At 49.8% G+C, this 22,860-nt stretch overlaps 1 protein-coding gene across 1 annotated transcript; it reads right to left on the reverse strand.

Annotated features, from left to right (window-relative positions):
* Positions 1–2,534: 2,534 nt before the first annotated feature.
* On the reverse strand, positions 2,535–22,774 carry AARS2 (alanyl-tRNA synthetase 2, mitochondrial). Its single transcript, XM_064445997.1, has 22 exons — positions 22,503–22,774; positions 22,124–22,312; positions 21,298–21,443; positions 20,319–20,513; positions 19,645–19,789; positions 19,056–19,201; positions 18,642–18,750; positions 18,005–18,043; positions 17,151–17,262; positions 16,480–16,607; positions 15,608–15,758; positions 13,631–13,800; positions 12,519–12,632; positions 11,845–11,985; positions 11,062–11,199; positions 10,556–10,665; positions 6,804–6,912; positions 5,220–5,342; positions 4,667–4,777; positions 3,717–3,800; positions 3,466–3,576; positions 2,535–3,089 (listed from the first exon to the last, which is right to left on the reverse strand). Exons 1-22 carry the CDS (start codon positions 22,728–22,730, stop codon positions 2,925–2,927), a joined length of 2,964 nt encoding a protein of 987 aa, XP_064302067.1. The 5' UTR covers positions 22,731–22,774; the 3' UTR covers positions 2,535–2,924.
* Between the last annotated feature and the right edge of the window lie 86 nt (positions 22,775–22,860).

Genomic DNA, 22,860 nt, shown 5'->3' on the forward strand with positions numbered 1-22,860 from the left:
TTCCTTGGCCAAACTGTAACTGCTCTCATATAACCAACACCTTTTGGTTGTCCAAATGTCCTGGAATTGGCTGCAGGAACATTAAGCCTTCCCGTAGTGTCCCTGCTTGGGGGGTGGGGGCTTATTTCTCACTCTAAGGCTGAGTCTGACACTCTTGAGATGAGAGCAGGGAGCCACTTTCCCATGGGACATGGGAGGGAGAGAGCAGAGCTGGGGTGCTGAGCCATCAGGCTTTTGCTGCTCACTCACTGCACAGTGCCAAGAGCCCAGCAGCTTCTGCAGTGGAGATGGACCTCCTTCCAACAGCCCCAAGGGGCACCGCTCCGGTTGCCTCTGCAGCAACAGCCCTTGGGCCTCCAGGGGAATGATGAGGGAAGCTCAACTTCCCTCTCAGTAAAGGCATTACCTCGAAGGTCAGCACACAGACCCCTGCCCCTTAAAGGGCTGAGCAAAATTCAGTGGGTTTTAAGCTAAAGTCAGGCCAAAAGTAGGTTAATTTCATAAGGCTGCTGCTGACAAGCTCAGGCTCTGCTTTTGGAGCATGGTGCAGGAGCAGTTCAGCCCAGCATCCCTCTTCTCCTGCTCATACCTACTCTCCAATACTGAAAGGAGCCATCACATTCTATAGCAGCTCTTAGTACAGTAACCCAAAAGCACCCCAGGAAAGCACTTCCCCAGTAAGACAGAGGACCCCTTCCCCTCCCTACATCTCGTACCCCTATGGCCCCAGTGAAACACAGGAGCTGTGCAACACTGGGCACTAATGCTGCTTTCAACTGACAGCATGAACCATCCCCTGGGACTCCATACACCCTCTCCAGCACTCTACCAGCCTCATCACAAGGTCCCTGAAGTGCTGGTCTGGATGTTCCAGCTCTCCCCTGTGCTCAGGCTCGTTGCAGAGATGTTATAAGCACCAGCAGCACCTCTGCATCCAGAAATGGAAAGAAATTTGAGAAAGCACTGAGCTGCTCTGCTGCAGTGTATGGCAACACAGGCAGAGTCTTCGATGAGCAGCAATCTGCCCCACTGGCAGGGTGAGGAAAGAAAGAGGCCTGTGCACCCCTCTGGTGGCTGAACTCTTGGCAGCAGGAGCAGATGCCCAGGTACCTTGGCTCATAACCCCCTTTGCAACAAGACCTGCTTTAAGCTCTCTGGCTGGAAGTAGCATTTACTGAACGAGTAAGGTCTGCAGTCCTGCTGCAACTGTAGCTGTCAGCACGTTGGGGGAGCAGAGAAAGATAGCGGGGAACACCACCAGCCCCTAAAGGCTCCCCATTCCTTCTGTCTCCAAGCCCCTATATTTATATCAGGCACTTAGCCAAGCACAAACCCAGCTTCCTGGCACTTTGCAAAGATGAGAAGCTTTAGGGACCACATATAAGATATTGGGCTGGACAGCCAGGGATTATGGAAGAAAACCCTGTGTCCTCTGGTCATGCCTGTAAGTAACCTCCCTTTTTCCTCAGGTGATCTGTTCACTGAAAAGAGAAGGCAGAGGACGCTCTGCTCACAGCAGCTATTCACCCTCTCCCCCTCATGCAGACAGCTAAGAAAAGTGGAAGAAGTCTCTCATTAGGAGACTGGGCCATTCTCCACTAAATCCTCTTAACCAATCCTTATCTATGTGACAGCCATTTCCTGCTCCACATCCATCAGCAACACTGTGCTTCCACCCCTCCTCCCCCTCTCCCCAAAAGCATACAGCTACTGCCTCCTTTACCTCCCTGCATGGTGCCAGGCACACCTACCTGCTGGTGAAATTCATCTCTGTCAGGCTGCTGTTGCTGCTCACAGGGTGAAACCTCCTTGTATCACTACCCTGTTGCACCTTTGCATCAGCTACCATTTGTGGTCTCTCTTTGTTTAGGTCAACAGGTTATCTAAAATAATGGTGCGTTGGCTAAGAGCTCTAGACATCACTCTAACACTGAAGTCTGAAATGTCTTTATGAGTTAAGTTTGCTAGGTCTGCTAGTGCTTGTGAAAAGTGACCAGTTTAGGAGGGAGACCTGCTCACCTCAAGGCTAAGTGTCCTGCTGCAAGGAGTTCCATGCTGCAACACAGCAACGGTCACCATTCTCACAACTCACCAAATCCATGACGGTTTTTAGGTAGGTGCTGGTAAGTAAGAAACCAGGAGGCAGTGTGAGAAGGAAGGAGTTACAAGGGAGTGCCAGGAGGAAACAAGGATAAGAACATTCATCCAAAGCAAAGAGGTAGAGGCTGGGGTGATTTTGTTCCCTCCTTGATTCAGTACTGAGGACTTGCTTTAGCTCTACTTGTTGCATAGCCCAACAAGCATAGGCTGAAAAAGCTGAGCCTGCAGGCACTGGGGGAACTTATCTCCCCATTTCTTAATTATAGTAGCATTTTTAATCAGAGGAATGTCCCGAGTTCTACTTACAGGACTGCTTACAAGAGTGCACGCTGACTTGTGGGGCTGCAGAGAAAGACTAAAACCCTTTGCCAGAACAGAGCAGAAAGAAAGAAAGAAAAAAAAAAGGTGCAGCTAACAAGCAACATCAGAGGATCTAACACTCTCTACCTTTTAATGGCTTTAGGGTAACACTGTGCCATCTTCCCATGCTCTCATGAGGCCTCTCAGTGCTGGTCTTGGGGCAAGAACCACACTGTTCCAGAAGTAGGATCTGCTGCTGCAACTGGGGCTTTCCAAGGCTCAACTCCCAATATCCATGCTGAGAACAGGCAGCATCGTTCTGCCAATGGGATCAGGAGCAGGGTCTCTGCTGATCCCTGATGACCAGAAGCCAAATGCTCCAATGCAGTGGTTGCAGCAATGTTCAGTGCGGGAGCTGCTAAACCTTTCAGATCAGAGCGTAACACATGCTCTGCATCAAGTGCCTACGCAGCTTGCAGCTGGGCTGCATACAGCTGTCCTGCCACCAAAGCATCACAGGTATTTCAGAGTTTACTCTGAGCGAACTCCAGTGCAGTAGTTAGGGCTCCCTGCATGCCCTTGGCATTTCCACTGCCCTTAGCAACAACGGGAGAGCCTCCTGCCTTCCCTTCCATCTGTGTACAGACAGCCACGGCCCAGTCAGCAGCAGAGAACACGGGGAGGCAATTCTGTGGAAGAGACACAGAGCAATGTAATTTGGACTGTGGAGCACTCTGCAGTGTGGAAGAAGAAAGGCAACAATGTTCTCTCCTCACCCAGCCTGGGCCCTCACTAACCCGAGTCAGTCATGACTGGGAGGACCACAAAGGCTGAGCTTACATGTTAATGCTTGTCCTGCCCATGGGCAAACATGGCCTGGAGGATCCAGGGGTATCTGTGCCCAGCAAAAAATGAAAGCCTATCTGGTCCTGGTATGGTCATCTCACGCCCTACCCCTGTGCAATTAACCACCAACACTGGGCAGAATCGCAGGAAAAGCCTCAAAAGCAGGTCCAGTCCCCCTCTGCAGGCAGGTACCCATGTATCTATCAGGGTTCTGCTTACCTTGGACACCTGACAGGCACAGAGCACCTCACCAGAAATCTGAGGGCTGAGCAGCAGGACTGATGTGCCAGGAGATTTGTCACACAGCTGGTTCACTACCTTCATTAGGATCTATGAGGGGGAGAGAGAAGAGGGGTCAGGCCACAGCAAAGGATACTGGCATTGCAGCAGCAAACACGCCCAGCAGCTCCCCCTTACTGTATACAGCACCTGAGGTTCTGCTGGGGCAACAAATAGTGTGGATTACTCACAGAAAGGGACTCAGCTGGGACTGTATCAATGATGACAGGTTGGTTGCAATGTTTTGCTAGCAGGCTTTGGGCCTTCTCTTCAGCCTGGAGGAGGAAACACAAAGCACTTGAGGGGCTACAGGTGCACAGGGTGGGCTGGATAAGGATATATGTATGTAACATATGTACATAAGGAATGGAGGTGCTGCTCTGTGGGATAGAGGGGGTGATGTATGTTAGCAGAAGTAAGACTGACAGACTGAAATCTCCACATGCAGACCTGTACAACCCTCCTTCCTCAAAAGCAAGCAGAGATGAACCCCTTTCAAAAGTAGAATAGGCAGTGACCTGTTCAGTCCCCAGCCTCTCCCCTGGACCTACATATTACCACATGTCTCAGGCAGGCTCCTGTGGCAATATGCTTCTACTTTAAGGATAGTTCTCACTTAGAACACTAAGCCATGAGTAAGCAATTCCAAAGGGCTTTTAATGTAGTCATATAAATTAGCAAGACACCAATGCAGTGGGAAGCTACAGCAATATCCGTATTGCTGGGAAAAAGACTCTGTCCTGCTACTGCCTTACTGCGTGACCTTGTAAAGCCCATTTTCAGGGCCACCTCATCTCCCTGCATAAACAGCAAAGTGATACCTATCCACCTGCTCTTGTTTGCCAGAAGTGCTGATATTGGGTTCTTCATCCTTGCAGGCAGAGAGACACAGGGATACTGCAGGTGCCAAAAGCTCAGTCATTCACTGCATTTTAAATTATGTCCCTGGTTAATGCCAGTGAAATCAATCCAACACAGGGCTTGTGCTACACCATGTGTGATTGTACCTGCTTTCTTCTGCCTTCCAACAGGACCCTAGTGACCGAGTGGCTGTGAAGTGTGACAGAGACACCAGTTCCACTGGTGTATGCCACACAGTGCTATTAGCAGGCTGCAAGTGAGTGTGCTGCTGCCACAGTACCTGCTGCATCTCCAGTTTCTTGATGGCTGTGTTGGCTGTTCGCTGTAGTGCTTTGAGGATAGCCTGTAGTTCTTTTCTTTGCCACTGGGGCATTGCAGTGCTAGCCACCACCTGCAAGACAATTTGCTGTATAAGGACACTAAACTGTACCTAGAAATAAACTGCTAGTTCTCTGGGAGGTCAGGCTGGAGCCTGGCCTCTTCCCAGACACTTCAATACCCCTATGTGATCAGGCCAGCCAGTAACTACACTGTGGCATGTAGCTTTCTGTTTTCAGCTGGGCATCTAAAGCCTGGGGAAAAGCTGGGAACCCTTTTTCACTGTTTTACCCTCCCCACCATCTTCTCTCACACTCCCTGTGGCAGTAGGTCATCTGCAAGAGAGGCAACCTAGACACTGGTTGAAATCTTTGCAACCAAAGTGGCACCAGGAGTTAGCAACATGCCCTTGCTATTGACCATGGTAAAATGCAAAGCTGGCAGGGAAGCAGTCATGTGCCTCAAGTGTACAGAGCCCACACTAGGATCTTTCTGTACAGGAATGTAATCCTTACTTTTGTCAATTGGCCCACTTCTCTGGAGAGGTTCTGCATCTCAGGAATAGAGGTACTCCTCTGTTTCATTCGTAGGGAGACAGAGTCCACTTCCATAGCTAAGCACTGGCCTACTTCCCGGGCCTGGGGAGAGGGAGGGAGAGAATGCTTCAAATGCAGCAATAGAAAGAATGAACAGGGATGAAGAAATTGGAAGGCAGCAGGTTCATAACCACTGAAGTACTGCTCAGGATCCAGTGGGAAGACACCTACAGACAGAGGCTTTAAGAATGATTATCCTCAAGAGACTCTGGAGTAGAACGTTCCTCTCTAGATTTGCAACCAACACTAGATGGTCACACCCGGGGGACCAAACTGTCATGCTTTTATGTTTTCTCAGTACATCACATCAAATGATCAGGATTTCAATGAAAAAAACTTGGGAGCCCAGTTTACTTCTTAGTGCTCTTTTTTCATTAGCAAATGCAATGTTGAAACCAATGACTGAAGAAACAAAAGAAACACTAAAACTAAACAAAACTCATTAGCTGTTCAAGCACAATTCCTGAGGACCAGTTCAGCTGCTCTTGGTGCAATTCTTATTGCTTTGCCCAACACCAATAATACCGTTAATAAAAAAAGCTAATATGAGCTTTTTTCATCAGTGAAAATCCTTACGATTTGGAGCATTTCCTCTCTGCCAGATCTTTGTGCCATGATGGTCCTGCTAGACTTTAGCATGGGACAGCAGAGAGAATGTAAGAAAAGCTGTGGACAGTGAGGACCGCTTTGCCTAGCTGAGATACACATCCCTTGTTTCAAGTCACTCCCTCATGCCTGCAGTCTCCCATGTCTGATTAACACATGCACACAGCTCCTCTTGGGGGCTACCCAGGTCAGCACTTCCAGCAAAGCCTGCAGTTGTGCCCTGTAGCTTTTCACTCCTCTGCACCAAGAAAAGCCTTGCTAGGGACACAGATGCACAGGGGACGGCCAGCCAAAAAGGAACAGATTTGTAGGGGTGGACTTTAGTCTTCCCAGTTCTGCTGACAGTGAGTCACACTGACTCCAGCCTTAAAGGAAGCAGGCAAGGTTGCAGGGCCCCCGACACTTCGAGATTTTCTGAAGACAGAGTGATCTCACGGACACAATAATAGGTTGCTTACTTTCTATACAGACCCATCCAGACCAGAACCACAGTTTAGCAGGAAAAAGACTAAAGAAAAGAAGCAAAAGGGCTGTAAGAATGCAGCCAGAGCCCTGTAACCATAAAGTGCAAATCCAACTGTGATAGGCAGGAGGTGAGATCACAAAGGATCTAGAGACTTCCTGATATTTTGTGCCAAGTTCTTGTCCTGGAAAAGGGTGTCTGAGGGGAGGAATGAAGGTCAAGGAGACAGGAAACTAGGATGGGGGGAGTGGAGGTGAATAGTTAGGTACGGCAGCAGAGCTGGCTCCAGGGGTGAAGGAGGAAACCAGATCAGGCATAGTGGGGAGGCTCCAACCAAAGCAGGGGGAAGCTAATTGTCTAATCAAAAACCTACAAAGTTGGGTCCTTCTGGCACTGCCTTGACATGGCAGAAATCTAAGTTCCCCTTCTCTTACCTGTTTGGCTTGTACCCCTGTCACTGCAATGACACGGCTAATCCCTTTAACAAGCTGACGCTCACTGATGATGGCCAGATCTTCCACAGCTCCTGTTTGTAGAAGGTGCCTGCAAAGTCAGCAGAGAACAGGAAAGAAAACAAGCTACTCCCTGGAAACAGAAATCAGGAAGCTTACTTTCATTTTAGACAAGTCTCAAGCCCAGCAGCCCCTCCCCAATCCCAATAGCTTCAATCCCTTCCCATCCCTAAAACCCTGATGGTACCCTGTCAGGCAAGAGACAGCAGGGTTGAGGCTACTCCAGAGGAGCCCCTGTGCTACCTACCCAGCAGGCTGATGTCCAATGGTGCATAACAGCCAAGTCCTGCCTTGCTTTTCTCTCCTTTCCTTCAGCAGTGGGATGAACTGGGATTTTTCTTTTCTACTCAGCTACTAATGAACCTTGTAGAGTAACTTTTTTTCCTCCAACTCTACCACTCTCTTGTCAGGCCAGCTCACAGACTGGCCAGTAGACTCCAGTCACAGGGTGGTCATGCAGTCACAGGGCACGGACAACCTCCCCTTTCCTCCTTGGCTATTCAACACTGGATATGAAAACAACTACAATGTCTCAGGTTCACCACAGCTACAGTGCCTCTACACAAATGCAAGCAGCATGGGCAATAAACAGGAGAAGCTGCAAGCCATTGGATAGCAGGAAAACTATGATGTAGTTGCCATTATGGACACATGGTGGGATGACTCACACAACTGGAATACTGCCATGGACGGCTATAAACTCTTCAGAAGGGATAGGCAAGGCAGGAGAGGTGGTGGGGTAGCCTTGTATGTTAGAGAGAGTTTGGATTGTATGGAGCTTAATGATGGTGACAATAGGGTTATGTGTTTATGGGTAAGAATCAGGGGGAAAGGCCAGGAAGGCAAGATGTCATGGTGGGAGTATGTTACAGACCACCCAACCAGGGTGAAGAGGCAGATGTATTTATTGTACAAGCAGCTGGGAGAAGCCTCATGATTGCTAGCCCTTGTCTTTGTAGGGAACTTCAATCTACCAGGTGTCTGCTGGAAATACAATACAGTGGAGAGGAAACAGTCTAGGAGGTTCCTGGAGTGTGTGGAAGATCGCTTCCTGACACAGCTGTTAAGTGAGCCTACCAGGGGAGGCTAGACCTGTTGTTCACAAACAGAGGACTTGTGGGTGACATGATGACCTTTGGAAAAGGGGCAGGCAACTCAAGAGGACTACAAAGATGTTGTGAGGCTATGCAGGGAGAAAATTAGAAGGGCCAAAGCCCAGCTAAAGCTTAATCTGTCTACTGCTGTAAAAGACAATGAAAAGTACTTGTATAAATATACTGGCAGCAAAAGGAGGGCTAAAGAGACTCTCCAGCCTTTACTAGATGTGGGAGGAAACACTGTGAGAAAGGGTGAGGAAAAGGCTGAGGTACCTAATGCCTTCTTTGCCTCAGTCTTTAATAGTAGGACCAGTTGTCCTCTGGGCACCCAGCCCCCTGAGCTGGAAGGCAGGGACGGGGAGGAGAATGGAGCCCCCATAATCCAAGGGGAAATGGATAGTAACCTGCTACACCACCTAAGCACACACAAGTCTATGGGGCCAGATGAGATCCACCTGAGAGTACTAAAGAAACTGGCAGAAGTGCTCACCAAGACACTTTCAATCCTTTGTCAGCAGTCCTGGCTAACTGGGGAGGTCCCAGTTGACTGGAGATTAGCAAACGTGACACCCATCTACAAAAAGGGCCAGAAAGAAGATCCAGGGAACTACAGGCCTGTCAGTCTGACCTCGGTGCCAGGGAAGGTTATGAAGCAGATCATCCTGAGTGCCATCATGCAGCATATACAAGATAACCAGGTTGTCTGGCCCAATCAGCATGGGTTTAGGAAAGGCAGGTCCTGCTTAACAAACCTAGTCTCCTTCTATCACAAGGTGACCCACTTAGATGAGAGAAAGCCTGTGGATGTTGTCTGCCTAGACTTCAGTGAAGCCTTTAATACCATTTCGCACAGCATCCTCCTGGAGAAACTGGCTGCTCACAGCTTGGAGAGGTGTACTCTTTGTTGGGTAAAATACTGGCTGGGTCCAAAGGGTTGTGGTGAATGGAGTTAAATCCACTTGGCAGCCAGTCACAAGTGGTGCTCCCGAGGGCTCAGTGTTGGGGCCAGTTCTGTTTAATATCTTTATCAATGATTTGGATGAAGGGATCAAGTGCACCCTCGGTAAATTTGCAGATGACACCAAGTTGTGCAGGAGTGTGAATCTACTTGAGGGAAGGAAGGGTCTACAGAGGGATCTAGACAGGCTGCATTGGTAGGCAAGGCCAACTGTATGGGGTTCCACAAGGCTCAGTGTTGGGTCCTGCACTTGGGCCACAACAACCCTATGCAACGCTACAGGCTTGGGGAAGAGTGGCTGGAGAGCTGCCCGGCAGAAAAGGACCTGGGCCTGTTGGTCAATACTCAGCTGAATATGAGCCAGCAGTGTGCCCAGGTAGCCAAAAACAACAACAGCATCCTGGCTTGTGTCAGAAATAGCGTGGCCAGCAGGACTAATGAAGTGGTCATTCCCCTGTATTCAGCCCTGGTGAGGCCGCACCTCGAGTACTGTGTTCAGTTTTGGGCCCCTCACTACAAGACAGACATTGAGCTGCTGGAGTGTGTGCAAAGAAAGGCAACAAAGCTGGTGAAGGGTCCTGAGCACAAGCCTTATGAGGAGCACCTGAGAGAACTGGAGTTGTTTAGTCTGGAGAAAAGGAGGCTGAGGGGGGACCTTCCTGCTTTCTACCACTACCTGAAAAGAGGTTGTAATGAGGCAGTTGTTGGTCTCTTCTCTCAAGTAACAAGTGATAGGATGAGAGGAAATGGCCTCAAGCTGTGCCAGGGGAGGTTTCAACTGGATATTAGGAAATACTACTTCACCAAAAGGGTTGTCAGGTATTGGAACAGGCTGCCCAGGGAAGTGGTTGAGTCACCATCCCTGGAGGTATTTAAAAGATGTTTGGATGTGGTGCTTAGGGACATGATTTAGTGGTGAACTGGCAGTGTTAGGTTTATGGTTGGACCTGATGATCTTAAAGGTCTTTTTCAACCTATACAATTCTGTGTATTCCCTATTCTGTTACCACAAGTAATCATTTCAGACAGCTTCACAAGAACTGATCACCTCCACTCCCATGCAGTTTCTTGTCCCACTACTCCCACAAGAATGATCTCATGACTAGAAACTTGCTCATTTTCAGCTCTATCTGCTCAAAGGCCAATTTGTTCGGTTTTCTTTTTTTTTTTGGTGTCAGCATTGTCCTAAGATTGATACTCTTCTACTCTCATTACTGTTAAAAGCAGAATAGGGTGAAGATAACTAAGATAATCAGAGTGGTCTCAAGATCTCATAACCACCTCAGAGTCTCCTGCTGGGTCCCCAGCCTTCCTGCAACCCCAAAGCCAAAGCCCTTTTGTGACAGGCCACACACCCCCTTCCCACACTCTGCTGGCACCCTGCAACTTCCAGGTTGGTTTCAGACTATGAAGCAAGAAGAAATGCTTTGCATTTCAGTAAAGGTTTCTCACCCTGGGACTTCCAAAGCTTTGTAACTCACCCACCCTATCCTCATGAGATCCTTCCGGTGAAGAAACTTAGTTGCAAGGGGACAGGGAGTGGAGCTTGCAGGACTCTCTCTACCTCAGCCACCAGTGCCCACAAACACACCTTCTAACTACAAGTAAAAGTCACTTACGTCCCACAGCAGAGCTCCACAGAGGTCTGCATTGCAGCCTCAGAGTCGCAGGTCAGCACACTCTCCACAGGGACCCCCAGGGATACTATCCTCACTGGATCTGGATACCCCTGACAGAGGAGACAGGGATCAGCAGCTAACAACATGGTCCTTCAGGGGCACTTACAGGCTAACTACATGGCTTTGGGTTGCTGCCTCAGTTTTCCCCTATTCCGGTGTAGCCCCAGAACCAGGGGCAGCACTGCTTCTCCCTCGCAACCAGCCACCTTGGGAAGAAACAAACAATTGGGTGACACTGCAAACTTTTGGTCTAAAGAAACGAGTAGAAAGCCTATGCATCACCAGCCTCCACATTTTACAACACGGTGCTCCTGAGATCTCACCTCTGTCCTTTTTTCCTTCCTGAGTTTGGGGTGTCAGAAACCTGTTGCATCTACACCTCTTGTGACCCAGATGATTCCTGCTGAAGAAGGCTCAGGAAAGTGCATGCTGCCATCCTGTCATACCTCATCCACTGCACGGAGTCCCTGAATTCTTCTTGCCAGTGTGAGGGGCACCTCAGCCATATGAACCACCTCATTTCGTTTGATCACATCCTGGACCACTTGCTCCACTTGCTGCAGCTGCTCCACAGTCACAGGGCCCTGAGGAAGTAAATCAGCCACCTTATGGAGAAGCTTCCTGTGAAGTACAAAACAAAGGAGGGAGAACTGGGGCAGGGTCCCTAGGCAACGCAGCTTGGGCACACCACTCTCCCTTGTGTCTCATCTTCCCTTCTTATAAAAGCAAACTGTGAGCATCATGGCCCTCCCACCCCCTCCTCCTACAAGGGATAAGGACTTTCGATCCAAAAGCATTAACCAAACTCAAGAGAAATGCTGCAACGACCGACAGGTTACCAGGGCCAGTGCTCAGCCCGACCCAACAGCTTTCAGTTCCCAACCCCTCTCACCTGGATGACCAGCAAAGACATCAGATACATGCCATAGTCAAGCTGGTGAATCTCTCAGAGACCCATTTACACTACTCAGCAAGACCAGTGGCCATGGGACTGACCTAAGTCCTTTCCCTTCTGACCCCCATTCATCCCATCAGCAAGCCCTGCTCAGAGTCAGGTCAATGCAAAGTCATGCCAATTATGTCCAGGAGGCCAAGTTTCATTGCTCATATAGAACGTGACCTGTCTCTAAAGGAGTGATTATGGTGAGAGGAGGAAAAAGCCCTGGAGAGAAGGCCAGTACCAGGATGTTGGTACTGCTGAGAACAAGAAAATAGAAGTCCAGAGCCACCTTGGTATCAAAGTCAAAGCGCAGCCGCTCTGCTGTCACATGGGACCCTCGTTGCTCTGTGTTGTCACCCAGGACGCGGCGGAGCGCGAAGTTCAGCACATGGGTAGCCGTGTGGTTCGTCATGCAGGCCAGCCGCTGGGCCTGAAAGCACAGACAAGTTGGCAAGTGGGTAGCTGGTTCTCCGTATCTTGGGGGACCAGAGGATGGTATGAAGAGATATGGGAAAGTCTACATGCAAGGGGACGGGACAAGATGGAGCGGAAAAACAGCGGGTAGCACAGGTGTCAGATGAATTTGTGTCACTTATAGTTATGAATTTATACATAATACACATTATACACATAATACACAATAATACACAATAATACACATACACAATAAATTACTAATTTATTTCATTTATAATTATGAAATTACGAATTTAGGGCAGATTTAACTTTTCCCATGGGATCACCTCTGTAGAGCAGAAATGGGTAGGCTGGATACTTCTGGGCAGACCAATGGCTCACATAAGATTACAGAGTTACTTGTGAGGTCTCCTTCCCACTGCACATCACAATGAAAAGCAGTCTCAGGAATACAAGGAACAAGGTTCTGTTGTGCCCGGGTTACTCAGGACACCAGAAGACTCTCAAGGCAAAGCTAGGAAAAGGTTATGAGCAGGGAGTTATCACCTCATCCACAAAAAGCTGCACTTGGTCCCCAGCATGCAGGGTTTCCAGAGCAGTGACCTCATGGATCACGTAACCTCCACAGAGATGAACGGATTCTACAGGGAAGAGTATGTCCTGAGCAAAGAGAGACAGAAAGATGAGTTACAACACAGGGAACATTCAAAGACCTGTGCTAGACACCTGCTTGATCTGACTAGGAAACACAACCTACAAGGATCTCTCAAAGAAAGGGATGGGGTGGGAAAAGCAGGGACAAACTTACTGCCAGTGTAACCAGAGTGCCTCAGGCTTTACCCTGCATCCAGGCACTCGCTGCACAACATGCTGAGGTTGTCAGCTTGCAGTGGAAGGGCAGCAACACCACCCATAGCTGAGGAATTTTCCTAACAAGGGTGCTCGTCCATAAGAAAATGGACACCGGCTGCCAAGGCACCGGCCTCGGACATCCAAGGTGCCATTTCTGCCTCACTAGGCTGGCAAGAGAAACTTGATCTCTGCTTCAGCTTGAGAAGTGCTGAGCAAGGCACTACCACATTCTGCAAGGCTAAAAACGTGGCATCGATGCCCAGGGGGGATTCTCAAGAGCTGGAATGTGGGAAGGATAAAAAGCTGCACCCCACATAACTTCCTATGAGGGGTAAAAGCTCTCCCTCTGGCAAGGCTGAAGAACGTGCTGCAGATGTGGAGGTCCTCCCTTATGCTTTTGGGAGGGATAAGAGGTTTTGCACTAAATTTCAGGTTGGGCACTGCTTGCAGTCATCCAGGACTGGCCAGACAGGTTACTCAGCTTCTGTGCTCTCTGATCATTGATTGCCTTCTCTCTGCATTGCAGCCCCAGCTGGCAAGAGTGCAGCACACTGAAGAAGACTTTCCAGTATTCCCCAGCAAGAAGAAATTGCAAAGGGCTCAGAAAGACAACCAGAGAAGCAAGTCCACCTCCATGAAGTTACTGCTACTTCTCCCTCACTCCACCAACCCCAAGGCAAAGCCAAGGGAACTGTCACGAGTCAGCAGCTTGCAAATTAACACAGTAAAACAGTCCATCACTTGGGAAAGTCTGTCTGGCCTCAGTATCCACAGTGGCCTTGGTTTCAGGCACCAAAGGGTCTCACCTGCTGTCCTGAACGTATCATGTAGCCTTGGTCAGAGGCTTGCCCACCCTGCTCTGCATAGAAGTTAGTCCTGTCCAAGATGACACCACAGCGTTGCCCTGCCCCAACCTCCTTCTGGAGAGACTGATCTCTGTACAGCATCAGGATGGTGGCCTGGCATGGGCTGAACTCTGTCAGGGAGAAAAATATGACAGTGATTAGTGCATACACCCTGTCAGATTGAAACATGAAAGGAGGGGTCACTTCCCCATGCAACACCAGGTATATATTGAAAGCTGGCAACTTCCTTTGCCTCGGTAGGAGAACAGCAGCTATTGGCATAGAGGACAATGGATCTGTTATTTAGAACCAAGTCACCCCTCACTTAGTGACAGACCTGCTGGGTAGCAGGTAACCACCTCTGGGTCCACATCAGCCTGACAGAGCAAAATGTGGCACATACCTGTCTGTATCTTGCTACACTGCATGCTTGGCCAACCTGACTGCATTCTATGAAGCTATGACTGGCTTGGTGGACAAGAAGACAGGGATGTCACCTTCCTTGATGTAGCAAGTTTCTGACATGCTCTCCTGTAGCCTACTTGAAGGCAAATTTGGGTGACATAATCTGGGTAGGTAGACCATCAGGTGGGTGAATAACTGGCTGGGCAGCTGGCCCCACAGAGAATTGCTCAACAGTTCAACATTCAACTGATATTCAGTTACCAGTAGAGCTACTTGGTAGCTGATATTAGGGCCCAAACAATTTAACATCTTTATTAATGACCATCTGTGACAAGATGGGATGTACTCACATCCTGTTTGTGTATGGCCATAAATTTCTGGGGACTGGTTGATATATTGAAGAGCAGGGCTGCTTTTCAGAAGCATCTCAGCAGGCTACAGAAATGGACTGAAAGAAACTTTGGGATCCTCAGGAGCAAGTTGAACATGAGTCAGCAGGGTGCCCTTGCAGCAAGGAATACTGACCGCCTGCTGGGCTGTATGAACACAAACATAGCCAGTAGGTCAAGGAGTAGCAATTCACCCCTCTTTAGGATTTGTGAAACTACATGTAGACTACAGAAAATTATGGTGGTACATAAGCAAAAATACCTTTTCATACTAAGAGTGATAAAGAACTGGTACAGAGAAGCTGTGGGATCTCTGTCCTTAAGGATACTGAAAACTTAAATGGGCAAGGCTCTGGGCAACCTGATCTGATTGTGAAGCTGATGTTCCTTTGCTCAAGAGATTGGATATCCAGATATCCCCTCCAACCTCAATTATTCTATGATTTAGTGACTGAGGAGGTGGGACAGTGCTAGCTTGGAGATTCCAGCCAGTGTCGCTGCTAGGTTCTTTTCCCTCCATTATGCTCTTGCTGCAGTATATATAGTTTGAGTTGCCTCACTTTCTGCTTAATGTGGTTTGCCCCTAGCACACTGGGTAAGAGGGAGCTTGCTGTACACAGCTATCTCTAATTGTTTGTGACAACCACACCACCTCTTACTTTTTGTGGTTTAGTTTTATGCTTTCCCTGAAGCATCAGCAACCCCAGTTATCCTAAACAAAAACCTGCACTGCCACCTAGTGGTCTGCCAAAGAAATAGCAAGTGCACGGTTTTAAACTACCTAAAGGCTTCGCGTAATTATTCTTCATTCTCCCTAGCACTCACACCAATAAGCCTAATTGTTGGGGACAGACTTACCTCTAGCAGAAATCAACAGTTCCTGCTTCACCACTTCACAGTAATACCAACCCAGCCTTGTCACCAGCCCAGAGCCTTCCTGGGGACACACCAACAGCAGTAAGAAAAGTACCTACTTTGGGATGAGGTACAGGGGCAGAGAAAAGATGCAGCAACAAGGCGGGCAGGTTTGAACCACAAAGTACATGTTCTGCATGCATGAGGTCAGGCAGTAAAAGCAGTCTTGTGAGGGATTCCAGCGCCCTCAGGCAGAGCTTGCCTTAACAGACAGGACCTGGCCACTTACCGTACTGCCCGCGCTGTCCAAGCGTGTAAGAGTACTTTGGAGAATCATCAGTAGCAGGCACATTGCTGCTCCGCAGCTGAGCCAGCGAGTGCACATCAAGGCACATGTTTATGTCCTTCAGCCTTCCTGTCTGTGGGCCACCAGCCTTCCGCTACAGCGGAGCAAAGACACAGTTAGATGGGAGATGCCTGGGGGCACTCAAATCGCTAACTGGAGCTGTAAGTCTAGGAACAACTTCTTCCACCTTCCTGGAAAAGGCTTGTTTAGATCCAGGCTGATGGAAGCTACTGCTAAACCAACCCCATTCCCTCAAACCCCACAAGCACTCAATATCACCCTGTGCTAGCCTTGAGGCAGGCGATAAGCAACAGCTAACACAACCCTCCCAAGCACAGCTTGCTGTGTAGCTGTGAAACTTCCAGGCCGTTAAAGTTCAGGAGAGCAAGGCCTTGAACTGATTACTGCACGGGGTGGGAAGTGCAAGTCTTCCAGCAGTACAGAGACTGAGGAGATTTTATAAACTTCATAAATCGTTTGCTGTTTGGGCTTTGTGTGAGGAGTTGGACTACATGACTGACAGAGGACACTCCTAGCCTATATAATTTTATAATAACCTCCACTCTAGCAACAGTCAGCATCATAAAAGACTTCTACTGATCTGAAGAGAATCACCAGCCAGTACTTCTCAGTCCCACACCCAAAAGGAAAGGCATTGTGACCCTGCTGCTCTTTCAAAACCCCCTCCCCTTCAGGGAAGGGCCACATGGCCCTTGGTGCATCTGAAGAGCCTCAGTAGTGAAAGGAATTCTGCCTCCATGCTCACAGGAGAGGGGAAGGCTCTGAATTTTTGGCAATATGAGTCTCCCTCTTACCTTTGCATCTTCCAGAGCAAGTTTGTTAAAACCAGCTGAATCCAAACTGATTCCCTTTTCTTCAAGCATCAGGTCAATCAGATCCAGAGGGAATCCTAAATTTCCATAGATAGACCAGGCCACTTCAGCTGTAGGACAAAAAGGACATCAGCTATGAGTGAAGAAAGCAAGCAAAGGCATCTCAAGATTTGCTTGGATGACACCAATCTAGTGTGTGCCTTGGTAACTGGATTCACCTGTGTTGCATGGAACTGCACTGGTACTGGGAAAGGGAAGAGAAACTATGCAGTTCTTGTATGGGACTGAGTATTAATGATGCTCCAGAGCCCCTTTCCTGCTAAAATTCAGTGGAGCACCTCTAGACAGGCAGCTGCTCTGGCTGGGACTGAACTCCTTATTTCAGCTGTGTCTTGTAAGGACCCAGTCAACCAGTCAATAAAGCAGCAAGGGAACATTTCTAACTTTCCTGGTGCTTAGTTTGTTGTGAGAACAAAGTACTAGAAAACAACTGCAATCTGAAGAAAGGAGTAACATCTGCGCCTCTGCTTGGGGCTAGAAGGTCACTGAAAACATGTGGGAGAGGCAGATATCCACCACAGTTTTGACTGCAATGCTTGCGAGGACCTGGATCAAGCCATTTAAGTGCAGCTTGTCAGAGGAGGGAGACTTACCCGGGAAATTTGTGGAGGGCTCCATCTGCTGCACTGTCTGCTCTATGATGCGCCTCCCACGCTCAAGGGAGGACAGAAAAGCAGCCTCATTCTCATTGATGATATCCATGATCTGCCCAAGGATCAGAAGAAAGGTTAGCCAAAACACACCTCAGGGTGTTTCCCACCTCAGCTCAGCCCTGCTAGCACGGGGCTCCCTGCTACAATCAGTTCAAAACACATGAAGGGAGGTGTCTAACGGGGGTGCTGTGTCTGCTTGAACAAGCCTTTTTGTCCTGTAAGTATCCATCACAACATGGCTGCAATGTAATATGAAACAGTGCCAAAGTCATTGTGCCTCCTATCACCATTCCTGTCAAGGAAATATTGACCATCCACCTGGGGAAGGCTGGAGGCTGACAAATACTCCTGGTCATTCATGTCTGTGACCCGATTAAAATTGCATGGCTGGAACAGCCAGAGAAATTCACAGTTGCTCTCAGCAGAAGCAAGTCAGGACTAGCCTTAAATCGCCAATCTGCTTTGGACAAAAGGTACCCCGGCTAGGACAGCCTGTACTTGCACTCAACAAAAGAGCTATCCTAGCTTTTTTAGAGCAGCAGCTGCCTTATACCAGGACATGCAGTCCCTGGTACAGATCTAGTAGAGCTCCCACAAAGAGATCTGCCAGAGATACTTCTCGTGCCTAGTATACAAACATGTTCCCAGCACATCTCAGCCTGCCCATGAGAACATGGTTATGGGGGAGGCTATGCAAACTCCTCCAGCTAAGTCCCAAGGAAGGGCTGACTTCTGCAGTGCCTCACAAAGCTAATGAGACAGGGTTTCTCTCCAGCAGATTCCATGTTGCTCACCTGGTCTGTATTCTTCATCAGCTCTGGATAGGCATCCCCCTGTGGAGTGAGCCTCAGTTAGCGATAACTTCCTCAACATCTTCCTTGAGGGATCTCACAGCATGCCAGGAGCATTTGTAGAGGTTTCTCAGGCAGGCGAGTGTGAAAGGAGACCCCGTGCAGAGCCCCAGGGACAGAAGTGCAGGGGAAGAATCACACATGGACTTAGAGCTGCCATCTCCTGGCTATCTCTCTGTGACCCACCTCTGCTAGCCCCTGCACAGCATCTCTTGGCAAGCACACACATTCACAACAGGAAGAAAGCATTGTCTTTTAGGATGCTGTTAGTACTCACAGGGACCAATTTCAGATGATTTAAGCAGATATGACAGCTTGGAAGCCGCTGCCCTCAGAAAACAACAACATGCACTTGCATACACTTATACACACGCTTGTGCTAACTGTACCAGCGGTCACACTAGGCCCCCTCCCTTCAATCGCAAACGATCAGGAGATAAGAGATTTTTACTGCTGTGATGCATAGCACCAGATACACCCTCCTGGAGCTCCTTCACATCCAAGATTGTCTCCTGACAGTGTACAGGAAAGGGACATGTGTGATATTCTTTCCCCACCCAAGGCAACAGTTTTTACTCACCAGCATTTCCACTACGGTAGGCACCAGGGAGGCTAGGAGCCCAGGTGGAGCATGAAGGACTTCAGAGCAAAAGCGGACAGCCCTGCGCAGGATCCGACGCAGCACCAGTCTGAAAGCACAGCAGGATTCTGCAGGCAGCCATGTAAGCACCCCTGCCCAGCTCCCACATCCAGCACAGCCTGACACAGCTCCTCTGGACTGATCTATTGACACAGGCCAGCTGCTCCCCACACTCTACACACATCCAAGGATGAGCTTGCAGATTGGAACCTCTTCCAGGCTCTCACCTTCCTGCCTTCCCAAAGCTCATGCATTCCCTATCTTGGGCTCTCACCAGAACCTCTCCCTCTGGCTGCCCATATTCCTTTCTAGGCCCAACTCCCTTGACCCCATGCCATTTCCTTGTGTCCTTACTCTGCTCCAGAGAGACCTGGGTAGATGCCATCGGTGATGCACACGCACAAGGTGCGCACATGATCTGCTACCACACGGTAGGCCATATTCACACGTCCAACATCAGCATCCCCAACCAGACCTTGGTATCTGGGCCCCCCGCAGCCCTAGAAGAGAAAGTAAGGAGAAATGAATGGCTGAAAAAGAAAGAAGGAAAAGTTTCAATGCAAGAGGCAGCCAGCTGCACTTGCCATCATGCTTCTCAACTACCACCGAACCTTGTACATCTAAGATGTGCTCATTAAAGCCTTCCAGAGCATTACATACCAAGACTTCCATAACTAAGACAGGTCAGCCAATGCCCTGGCACTGAGGAATTTAGGAAACTCTGGAGGAAAACCGATCAGCAGTGCTGATATCCCAGCAATTTCCAACCTGGAATTCTCCCTAGCTTCCCAAGAATGCCGCTCTGGACCTGGCTGGACAAACCTCCTGTCTCAAAATACTGCACGGTAGCATGTGTAGAGAAGGTATTACTATGGTACCAGGCAAGCAGTTTGGATCCAAGAAGCTTTTGCTTAGCTGTGGCTCTCAGTAGAAGCACTGTCACCTTGTGAATGGCATCCAAGATGGGAGTGAAGAGATCTGTGTCGTAGTTGGAACGTTTGTTCTGCAGAACTGTCACCAGCCTTTCCAGGCCCATTCCTGTATCCACATGGTGCTGCGGCAAGGGAAGCAGATTCCCCTCCACCTCTCTGTCAGCCAGCCAGGGAAAATAAAAGGCAAAAAAGAAGCAAGGGTCAGTTCAGGGGCAAAGAAAAGGAGGTGAGTCAAATAGAATGGGAGAGTGACAGGGAATGGAAACAGCAGGTGACCCAACAAAAGGAAGCTCAGGGACAAGATTAACAGCAGCCTGCCTTGACCCTGTCAGGCAGCCAGGATCTGACCCTCAAGAGAGTCTGGACAAACTGCAACATAGGGAAAAAGGCCTTCCCTGAACAGGGGCCCAAGGCCTTCTCCTCCTTCTGCAGGTTTCTCCAGGCTGCTGCAGACCTCAGGAGACCTCTGGGATTTGGCAGTGAGGGAGAAGAGGCAGCAGAGGATGAAGGAGGACAAATAGACCAAAGGGGACCAAGAGTCACAGAGGCCACATCTCCACAGCTTCCCTCTTGCTCCTGTACTGCCACCTCCTGGAAAGCAGTGAGATGCCTAAGAATATACATGTATGACTTCGGAGTCAGGCAAGGGAGGAAGGCTCTGGAGTTCAGACCAGATGCCAGGTACCTGCTATACTGCATGAAGACCAGGTTCCAGATCTCCACTACATCGGGGCTGCCCTGGTTTACCAGTGCTGCAGCATTTCTGCCACCACCCACGTGGTCATAGTGTATCTCTGTGCAGGGACCACAGGGACCTGTGTCCCCCATCTCCCAGAAGTTGTCCTTCAGTGGAAAAGGAAGCACATGACTGGCAGGCACCCTAGAAAGGCAAACAGGTGGCAGCACAGGGGCACACACAGAAAGCACATAGTAGCCTATATCACAGAGAAAGCTGGAAGGGAGGAATCCTTTCTGACTGCTACAAACTTAACCAAACACATTAGGACTCCTTTGCTTCTGTTCACACAGAATTACTCTCCTTAGCAGGAACAAGCTAGACCAAACCAGACAGGATCCTACCCACTGCCCACATTGGCTGGCAAACTCAGTCTGGCTCCTGCTGATGGAGGCAGGCTCTCCACTGGGTCTGTGGATCTGCCTTCGTCCTTGGAGAGAATTCCAGCATAGCTAAGACCTGATCACAATAGACAAGGCTGAACACCAAGAGCAGCACAGAGCTGGCTGCCTTGGGTCCAAAGCCCACGTACAGCCTGGAACAAGCACCCAAGGCACAGCAGTGCTCTCTGCAATGGCTTCGTCCTCATACTAAAGCAACCATTGCCAGCTTTCAGAGGAGAATGCACTCTCTGCAGCTCACAATAGAGAGGAAGCAAAGGATAGAGATCCTTCACACACTTCATCCAGGCCAGCCAGTTTTAGCCCCCCAGACTGATAATATCTGAGAAACAGCTTAAAGGTGAAGTGCCCCAGAGCACTCAGAGCCCAGGTGACTTAACAACCCAATCAAGCCAGAAACAAAATGAGTTTAACACACAACTTTTGGCCCCTACTTCTGATCCCCAACAACTAAAGAGCAAACAGGAAACTATGGAGACAGAAATGTCAGCACCTGCTGCTCAGAACCTCTTCTCTAGCAGACTTACCCTAGGCGGAGCCATATGTCCCTGCACTCCTCATCTGCACTCAGCCCCAGCGAGGAGTCTCCGCCAAAATAGGTGACGTAGAGACGATCTCTGGGGATCTCGTAGACCTCTGTCAAGAGCTCCCAGGCCATGCTACATGCCTCCTCCTGAGAAGGCAGGGAACATAAACGAAGCACAGTAATCCAGGATGCATGGCAATGCAAGAAGGCTCTTGAGAATGGGAGTCAAACACCAAAGAAGTTCATTTCAGCTGCTCTCTTCCTTTCCAATTTTAAGGTGTATTGCAAAGAGCAGGATGAGAGTCAGGGAAGTGAGACAGCTCACTGCTGCTTGTGGAAAACTGACATTACTAAACTGTTAGGAGACTTTCAGGATCACAGCATGGTCTGCCCCCACGTGCTTACCAGCAAAATCACATGGATTATTTTCTTTCCAAGGAAGAAATGTATTCACTAGCAAAACAACCAGCATCTTTTATCCTTCTTCCCATTTCAAACTTTCTAGTAATAAGCACCAAGTGAACTGGAAACCTTTTTTCACCATAATAAATAGTCAACACTGATGTTCACACAGAGAACTTTGATTTGTATGTGTTGTTCACAACCTTGAAAGGCTGAGCACTCCGAGAGCCTGCAGAGCACATTTAGTGATTCAGTACACCGGCTGACTACCTCTGCTCCAGGCCACAGAACTCCCAAGAAGTAATCTGGAGCTTACCAAAATGCCTTCTGCAGACAGCCTTATGGCCCTACAGCAGGGAACCACAGCACCGCTCTGAAAGAAAGGCTGCGCTTCCCCCTTGTCCGTTTCGCTCCGATCGCCTCACCTTGAAGTAATCCCCGAAGGACCAGTTCCCCAGCATCTCGAAAAATGTGTGATGGTAGGTATCTCGGCCCACGTCCTCCAAGTCGTTGTGCTTTCCCCCGGCACGCACGCACTTCTGGCTGTTCACCACCCGCCGGTACTGAGCCAGCTCGCTCCGGGGGTGCGCCGTGCCCAGGAAAATGGGCTTGAACTAGAAATCAGGGCAGAGACACACCCGCTGTTGCTGGAGGCCACCCGGCCCGGGGGCTGTGCCTAGGGCCCCAGAAACATGGAGGGGGGCGCGGCAGGCCTAGGCGGGATCCCTCCGGGAGAGGGACCGGCCAGCGGCGGAGGAGGCCTTGGGGACCGGGCCGCGGGCGGGCCGGAGCCGCCAGGAGCACCTGGTTCATGCCCGCGTTGACGAAGAGGAGGCGCGGGTCGCCGCGGGGCCGCACGGGGGCCGAGGGCAGGCGGCAGTGGCCGTGGCGCTCCTGGAAGAACCGGAGGAAGGCGGCGCGGACCTGCCCCGCCGGCGGGCAGCCAGCAGCCCCGCGGCGGGGGCCGCAGCCCCGCGGCACCACCTGCAGCACCAGCCACCGCCGCCTCCAGAGTCGGCCGGGCGCCGCCATCTTGGCCGAGGGCGGAAGGCAGCGCAGCGGCTTCCGGAGGGGGCGGAGCTGACGGGGTCGCGGAGGACCACCGTGGGGCACAACTGCCCAAGGCGACTTCACGCACTAGGCCCTAGAGCGCATGCGCAGA

Source organism: Phalacrocorax carbo, chromosome 3 (genome assembly GCF_963921805.1).
Source record: "Phalacrocorax carbo chromosome 3, bPhaCar2.1, whole genome shotgun sequence".
Lineage (NCBI taxonomy): Eukaryota > Metazoa > Chordata > Aves > Suliformes > Phalacrocoracidae > Phalacrocorax > Phalacrocorax carbo.

Excerpts from the sequence above, each read along its gene's own strand:
- AARS2 (XM_064445997.1), bottom strand. The coding sequence starts at position 22,730 with ATGGCGGCGCCCGGCCGACTCTGGAGGCGGCGGTGGCTGGTGCTGCAG. Across the intron at positions 17,263-18,004 it reads TGATGAAGAATACAGACCAG|ATCATGGATATCATCAATGA; the intron begins GTGAGCAACATG and ends ATCCTTGGGCAG. Across the intron at positions 16,608-17,150 it reads GCCCTCCACAAATTTCCCGG|CTGAAGTGGCCTGGTCTATC; the intron begins GTAAGTCTCCCT and ends TTTGTCCTACAG.